This window comes from Lampetra fluviatilis, unplaced genomic scaffold (assembly GCF_964198595.1).
Source record: "Lampetra fluviatilis unplaced genomic scaffold, kcLamFluv1.1 SCAFFOLD_1244, whole genome shotgun sequence".
NCBI lineage: Eukaryota > Metazoa > Chordata > Hyperoartia > Petromyzontiformes > Petromyzontidae > Lampetra > Lampetra fluviatilis.
In genome coordinates, this window is record NW_027620980.1 from 15924 (window position 1) to 24460 (window position 8537).

The window sequence follows — 8537 nt, forward strand, 5'->3', positions numbered from 1 at the left end:
CATAGACTCACCACACAGAGACCCATAGACTCATCACTTAGAGACCCATAGACTCATCACACAGAGACCCATAGACTCACCACAGAGACCCATAAACTCATCAAACAGATGATAGTACCGGTGATGATGATGGTTATGTTGATGATGGTAGCGGTGATGATGGTGATGGTACCGGTGATGATGGTGATGATGATGGTACCGGTGATGATGGTGGTAGTGATGGTGATGATGGTGGTGGTGATGATGGTGATGATGATGGTGGTGGTGATAATGGTGATGATGGTGTCACAGGCTCACAACGACGATGTTGCTTCTGGTTCCGGCTTCTTAAATTAAACGCTCGTTTTGTAAACCGCGTGGTGACTGTGATCTAACCACCATCCACACACCACACACACCACCCACACCACACACACCACCCACACACACACACCACACACACACACCACACACACCACCCACACACCACACACACCACACACACCACACACACACCACCCACACACCACACACAACACCACACACTCACCACCCACACCACCATCCACACCACCCACACCACCATCCACACACCACCTATACACCACACACACAGCCACACACACACAGCCACACACACACCACCCACACACACACCACACACACACACCACCCACACACAGCCACACACACACCACACACACACACCACCCACACCACACACACACCATCCACACACACACACCACACACACCCACACCACCCACACACACCACCCACATACACACCACACACACCACCCACACACACACCACCCACACCACACACACACACCATCCACACACCACACACACCACCCACATACACACCACACACACCACCCACACACACACACACCATCCACACACACACCACCCACACACACACCACACGGGTGGTCAGCCTCCCATTGTATCTGTACCAAATGGAAATTCCCCCGGTACAGCTATTGAAGGCTTCACGAACTACGTGGTCAAAATAGATGTTAAATAATGTGGGAGCCAGAGGACATCCCTGTCGCACCCCAAGGTGTACAGGGAATGGCTCCGACTCCCGGCCACGTAGTTTTACCCGGGCCCGCTCACCATCATGAAGGTCCTTAATGATCGTGAGCAGAGGGTCAGGGACTCTGAAAGCACGAAGAACAACCCAGAGCCCAGGCCTACTGATGGTATAATAGGCCTTGACCAGGTCAATAAAGCAGAGATGTAGGTCTTGTTGGAATTCCCTACACCTCTGCTGAAGCAGACGGACAGAAAATATGGCATCTGTGCAGGACCGCCCTTTCCTCAAACCGCATTGGGGCTCCGCAAGCCTCTCCTCAGCGTGCCTAGCAAGGCGATGTTGAATAATCCTTGCCAAGACCTTTCCCGGCACACTGAGGAGTGAGATGCCCCTGTAGTTGTTACAGTCTGTGCGGTCCCCCTTCTTAAAGAGGGGGACCACCAGGGCATCCTTCCAATCCTGCGGAACCCGTCCAGTGGTCCAGACTGTTGTTATGATGTCATATAGGGCAGTCTGTGCACAAACGCCACCCTCCCTCAGCATTTCGCCTGGGAGATCATCTCTGCCCGGTGCCTTTCCTGGTCTCAGACTCCGGATCGCCTTCGGTACTTCCTCAACAGATGGCACCTCAGCCAGCCACTCGCACGGGGTGACCTCTTCCAATATTTTAGGCACCGCAGCCTCAGCAGGGTTATCCCCACTTTGTGCCACGATGTTTTCCTGGCTGAGGGATTTCCCCTCCCCCAGGACCTCACAGAAACGCTCAGCAAATCTGCAAACCTGTACACACACAACAACAACAACCGCCATTCGCCACTAAGTGGCGGTGACGTCACCACGACGCTTGTGCCAGGCCAAGTGCACCTTGAGGCTACCACGTGAAGTGTCGAACGCCCGCTGGCATGAGGTCACGGGGCAGACCCAGCAGGTGCCACGGGTCGACTGACCGAGATGACTGGCTGATGCACCACCTGTGCCCCCTACTGTGCCAACTTGCTGTGCTTTAGCCACCTGGCGCTCCGCTCGTTGTTGTGAGCGTCGCTCCTCCGCCCTCCGTTGTTGTTGGAGGGCGACTGACTGAGATGACCGAGATGACTGGCTGATGCACCACCTGTGCCCCCTACTGTACAACAACAACAACAACCGCCATTCGCCACTAAGTGGCGGTGACGTCACCACGACGCTTGTGCCAGGCCATGTGCACCTTGAGGCCACGTGAAGTGTCGAACGCCCGCTGGCAGGAGGTCACGGGGCAGACCCAGGTGCCACGGGTCGACTGACCGAGATGACCGAGATGACTGGCTGATGCACCACCTGTGCCCCCTACTGTACCAACTTGCTGTGCTTTAGCCACCCGGCGCTCCGCTCGTTGTTGTGAGCGTCGCTCCTCCGCCCTCCGTTGTTGTTGGAGGGCGACTGCCTCCAACTGCCCAGTAGCGTCCTTCACGAGCCTCCTCCACTGAGGCCGATCTTGACACCGCTGGTACCAGTCATCGGCAAGTCCACTCAGCTCCACGTCCTCCTGTACCACATCACTCCATCTCTTGTCTAGCCCGTGCCGCGCCCGTTTAGCCCCCTCGATCCGGCCGAACAAAAGCTGTTTAGGCATGCAGTGGCTGGGCATGCGGGCTACATGACCCAGCCAACGCAGCCTTGCCTGCCGGAGGAGCTCACCGATGGGACTTTGCCCAGATCTTTCAAGGACTTGTGAGCTCCTCACACAATCCAGCCTGGTTAAACCCAGGATGGATCGTAGGCAGGCCAGCCTAATGTTTCCAACCGGCGAAGATGCTCCACTAGGGGGGTCCACGTTTCGCAAGCGTAGAGAAGGGAGGGAATGACCGTGGCCGAAAAGACCTGAAGCTTCGTGCGGAGCGACAGACCAGGTAGCTTCCACACAGCGTTACGCAACCGATGAAAAGATATTGCCGCTCGACTGATTCGGAGTGAGACCTCTGCTGATAAACTGGAGCCGGTCATAAGCACACTGCCCAGGTATGGGAAGCTCTCCACTCTCTCCACAACTGCCCCATCACCAATTGGGAGTTGTGGGGGTGGAGTGTCCGATGGTACAAAATACCCAGGCAGGTGCTTAGTTTTGGTGGGGCTGATGGTAAGGCCCCACCTCTTAGTGGCACGCTCCAGTCTCAGCAGCAGCGTCTCCAACTCCTCTTCTGAATGAGCAGCTATTACCAAATCATCGGCATACATAACGTGGTTGACCAATAGGGAGCCATCCCTTGATCGCACCCGGGCATCGATCAGCCTCCCATTATATCTGTACCAAATGGAAATTCCCCCGGTACAGCTATTGTACACACACCGACACACACACACACACGCACGGCGGCCATCTTGGCTGAGGGAGAACACAACCGTCGCCATCGCAACCCCAGCCACCCCTTACCCAACATGGCCGCCAAAGTGTTTCCGGCCCCCACCTCACACCCCCCCGCCTCAACTTCCGCCCCCTCCTCTCCTCCGTCGCTATGGCGCCCAGCGGGCCCTGACCCAAGGGGCTATAGACATCGAGGGGGTTGTTGTTGTTGTTGTTGTGTTGTTGTTGTTGTTGTTGTGTTGTTGTTGTTGTCGCAGCGATGCGCTCGTGGCGCTGGGCGAGGCGAGCCGCTGCAGCTGCAGCAGGAGGCGGTGCAGCTGCAGCAGCAGCTGCAGCTGCAGCGATGTGGAGTTGGGGGGGGCCCTGGGGGGCAGCCTCGCCTCGGCTGGCACTGAGAGAGGTACCCCCTCGATGTGATGTCACTGGGGGGGGGGGGGGGGGGTTAAGGGGGTAGGTACCCCCTCGATGTCACTGGTGGGGGGTAGGGGGGGGTAGGGGGGGTAGGTACCCCCTCGATGTGATGTCACTGGGAGGGGGTAAGGGGGGAGGTACCCCCTCGATGTCACTGGTGGGGGGTAGGGGGGGTAGGTACCCCCTCGATGTGATGTCACTGGGGGGGGGGGGTAGGGGGGGTAGGTACCCCCTCGATGTCACTGGGGGGGGGTAGGGGGGGTAGGTACCCCCTCGATGTCACTGGGGGGGGGGGGGGTAGGGGGGTAGGTACCCCCTCGATGTCACTGGGGGGGTAGGGGGGGTAGGTACCCCCTCGATGTCACTGGGGGGGGGGGGTAGGGGGGGTAGGTACCCCCTCGATGTCACTGGGGGGGGGGGTAGGGGGGGTAGGTACCCCCTCGATGTCACTGGGGGGGGGGGTAGGGGGTAGGGGTACCCCCTTGCTCGCGATCTTAGGGGGTACAGGACCCCCCTCCTCCCGAGTTATTAGCGAGTTGAGTTTCCCTTGAGACTGTGCGATTACGACGTTGTTGTTACTGACTAAATATTGATTTACAGAATATTTATTTCCAAAATATTAATCGTCAAAATATTGACTCAATATGTATTTACAAAATATTGATTTGCAAAATATTAATTGTCAAAATATTGACTCAATATGTATTTACAAAATATTGATTTGCAAAATATTAATTGTCAAAATATTGACTCAATATGTATTTACAAAATATCGATTTGCAAAATATTAATTGTCAAAATATTGACTCAATATGTATTTACAAAATATTGATTTGCAAAATATTAATCGTCAAAATATTGACTAAATATGTATTTACAAAATATTGATTTGCAAAATATTAATTGTCAAAATATTGACTCAATATGTATTTACAAAATATCGATTTGCAAAATATTAATTGTCAAAATATTGACTCAATATGTATTTACAAAATATTGATTTGCAAAATATTAATCGTCAAAATATTGACTAAATATGTATTTACAAAATATTGATTTGCAAAATATTAATTGTCAAAATATTGACTCAATATGTATTTACAAAATATCGATTTGCAAAATATTAATCGTCAAAATATTGACTCAATATGTATTTACAAAATATCGATTTGCTAAATATTAATCGTCAAAATATTGACTCAATATGTATTTACAAAATATCGATTTGCAAAATATTAATTGTCAAAATATTGACTCAATATGTATTTACAAAATATTGATTTGCAAAATATTAATTGTCAAAATATTGACTAAATATGTATTTACAAAATATCGATTTGCTAAATATTAATCGTCAGAATATTGACTAAATGTGTTATTTACAAAACAGATATTCCAGCAAAATATTTGCTAAATATTCATGCAAAAAATATTCTATTGACGAAATATTTTGCCAATTCAATATTTCGTTTTGCCCCGCAGATGCCGGAGCAAGTCGACTGGATGAATGGTGGCGGTGGTGGCGGTGGCGGTGGTAGTGGCGGTGGTAGTGGCGGTGGCGGTGGTGGCGGTGGTGCCAGCTCCTCCGCCGCGTTTGCCGGTGCCGTTGCGGGGGGCTCCCGGGGAGTTTGTGGGGGGCTCGGAGCGGCCGCGGCCTCTGCCCCCCCCCTGGCGGACCCCGTTTGGGGGTGCGGACGCCCCAAGATGAGCTCCAGGGAGCGTCGCTTCCTGGAGTACGCCTCCATGGAACACCTGGGCCAGGTGTACATGACCCCGGGCGACTTCCTCGACTCGGTGACCTACTCGCGACCTGAAGCCGGTGACCCTTTGACCCCCACCTGACCCCCCGCTCCCCCACGCCTCACCTGACCACCACACAAAGCCCCCCCAGGTAGCTCCACGCAGGCTGTAGGGCGCAAGGGGCCAGGTGTACATGACCCCGGGCGACTTCCTCGACTCGGTGACCTACTCGCGACCTGAAGCCGGTGACCCTTTGACCCCCACCTGACCCCCCGCTCCCCCACGCCTCACCTGACCACCACACAAAGCCCCCCCAGGTAGCTCCACGCAGGCTGTAGGGCGCAAGGGGCCAGGTGTACATGACCCCGGGCGACTTCCTCGACTCGGTGACCTACTCGCGACCTGAAGCCGGTGACCCTTTGACCCCCACCTGACCCCCCGCTCCCCCACGCCTCACCTGACCACCACACAAAGCCCCCTCAGGTAGCTCCACGCAGGCTGTAGGGGCAAGGGGCCAGGTGTACATGACCCCGGGCGACTTCCTCGACTCGGTGACCTACTCGCGACCTGAAGCCGGTGACCCTTTGACCCCCACCTGACCCCCCGCTCCCCCACGCCTCACCTGACCACCACACAAAGCCCCCCCAGGTAGCTCCACGCAGGCTGTAGGGCGCAAGGGGCCAGGTGTACATGACCCCGGGCGACTTCCTCGACTCGGTGACCTACTCGCGACCTGAAGCCGGTGACCCTTTGGCCCCCACCTGACCCCCACCCCCCGCTCCCCCACGCCTCACCTGACCACCACACAAAGCCCCCCCAGGTAGCTCCACGCAGGCTGTAGGGGCAAGGGGCCAGGTGTACATGACCCTGGGCGACTTCCTCGACTCTGACCTACTCGCGACCTGAAGCCGGTGACCCTTTGACCCCCACCTGACCCCCACCCCCCGCTCCCCCACGCATCACCTGACCACCACACAAAGCTCCCCCAGGTAGCTCCATAGGATGTAGGGGCAAGTGCTGTTGGTAGTAGCGAGTAGCAGCAGCAGTGTCTGTGAAGGTAGACACAGATAAAGATCCCCCGTGTAGCCTCTAGCAGGCTGTAGGGGCAAGTGCTGTTGGTGGTAGCGAGTAGCAGCAGCAGTGTGTGTGAAGGTCGACACAGACAAACGTCCCCCGTGTAGCCTCCAGCTGACCAGTAGCCTCAAGGTGCACCTAGCCTGGTACTGCCCAGTAGCGTCCTTCACGAGCCTCCTCCACAGAGCTAACCACTGGCATCTCCCTCTCCTCCCTCCCTCTCCTCCCTCACAGGGGCCAGGGGAGAGCGCAGAGTTCTGTGTGAGCAAGTAAGACACACACACACACAGACACACAGACACAGACACACACACACACACAGACAGACACACACACAGACACACACACAGACACACACACACAGACACACACACAGACACACACACAGACACACACACAGACACACACACAGACACACACACACACACAGACACACACACAGCACACACAGACACACACACAGACACACACACAGACACACACACAGACACACACACAGACACACACAGACACACACACACAGACACACACAGACACACACAGACACACACACACACAGACACACACACAGACACACACACAGACACACACACAGACACACACACACACACAGACACACACACACACACAGACACACACACAGACACACACACACAGACACACACACACAGACACACACACAGACACACACACAGACACACACAGACACACACACACAGACACACACAGACACACACACACACAGACACACACACAGACACACACACAGACACACACACACACAGACACACACAGACACACACACACAGACACACACACAGACACACACACGCAGATCTCCCCACCGTGTCTCCCCCCGTGTCTCCCCCCCCTCCCCGTGTCTCACCCCCCCCCCCGTGTCTCCCCCCCCGTGTCTCACCCCCGTGTCTCCCCCCCCGTGTCTCCCCCCCCGTGTCTCCCCCCCCGTGTCTCCCCCCCCGTGTCTCCCCCCCCGTGTCTCCCCCCCCGTGTCTCCCCCCCCGTGTCTCTCCCCCGTGTCTCCCCCCCCGTGTCTCCCCCCCCGTGTCTCCCCCCCCGTGTCTCCCCCCCCGTGTCTCCCCCCCCGTGTCTCACCCCTCGTGTCTCCCCCCCCGTGTCTCCCCCCGTGTCTCACCCCCCGTGTCTCACCCCTCGTGTCTCCCCCCCCGTGTCTCCCCCCCCGTGTCTCCCCCCCCGTGTCTCCCCCCCCGTGTCTCCCCCCCCCCACCCCGTGTCTCACCCCCCGTGTCTCACCCCCCGTGTCTCACCCCCCGTGTCTCCCCCCCCGTGTCTCCCCCCCCGTGTCTCCCCCCCCGTGTCTCACCCCTCGTGTCTCCCCCCCCGTGTCTCCCCCCCCGTGTCTCCCCCCGTGTCTCACCCCCCGTGTCTCACCCCTCGTGTCTCCCCCCCCGTGTCTCCCCCCCCGTGTCTCTCCCCCCGTGTCTCCCCCCCCGTGTCTCCCCCCCCGTGTCTCTCCCCCCGTGTCTCCCCCCCCGTGTCTCTCCCCCCGTGTCTCTCCCCCCGTGTCTCTCCACCCGTGTCTCTCCCCCCGTGTCTCCCCCCCCGTGTCTCCCCCCCCGTGTCTCTCCCCCCGTGTCTCTCCCCCCGTGTCTCTCCCCCCGTGTCTCTCCCCCCGTGTCTCCCCCCCCGTGTCTCCCCCCCCGTGTCTCACCCCCCGTGTCTCCCCCCCCGTGTCTCACCCCCCGTGTCTCCCCCCCCGTGTCTCCCCCCCGTGTCTCCCCCCCGTGTCTCTCCCCCCGTGTCTCCCCCCCCGTGTCTCCCCCCCCGTGTCTCCCCCCACCGTGTCTCACCCCCCGTGTCTCCCCCCCCGTGTCTCACCCCCCGTGTCTCCAGGAGGTACAGGAGATGTTGACTGCGACTCCGCGTATCTGGAAGAATTCCAGCCGCCTCTTCCGCTCTGTACAGCGTGACG

At 57.0% G+C, this 8537-nt stretch overlaps 1 protein-coding gene and 1 long non-coding RNA gene across 3 annotated transcripts; both read left to right on the forward strand.

The window, feature by feature from the left end:
* The first annotated feature begins 3498 nt into the window (after positions 1-3498).
* On the forward strand, positions 3499-5614 carry LOC144954615 (uncharacterized). The gene is made up of 2 exons (XM_078885073.1): positions 3499-3761; positions 5255-5614. Exons 1-2 carry the CDS (start codon positions 3621-3623, stop codon positions 5612-5614), a joined length of 501 nt encoding a protein of 166 aa, XP_078741199.1. The 5' UTR covers positions 3499-3620.
* Positions 5615-6186: 572 nt separating this feature from the next.
* Positions 6187-8537, forward strand: LOC144954616 (uncharacterized). 2 transcript variants are annotated; one of them, XR_013641290.1, is made up of 3 exons: positions 6187-6254; positions 6821-6855; positions 8459-8537. It is a non-coding gene; the product is annotated as an uncharacterized LOC144954616 (long non-coding RNA). The 2 variants fall into 2 exon arrangements; XR_013641291.1 differs by lacking the exon at positions 6187-6254 and adding an exon at positions 6362-6423.

What these genes read in the sequence shown, in the direction of transcription:
- LOC144954615 (XM_078885073.1), top strand. Translation starts at nt 3,621, where the DNA reads ATGCGCTCGTGGCGCTGGGCGAGGCGAGCCGCTGCAGCTGCAGCAGGA. An exon ending in CTCGGCTGGCACTGAGAGAG is followed by an intron (nt 3,762 to 5,254) that starts GTACCCCCTCGA and finishes TTTGCCCCGCAG; the next exon opens with ATGCCGGAGCAAGTCGACTG.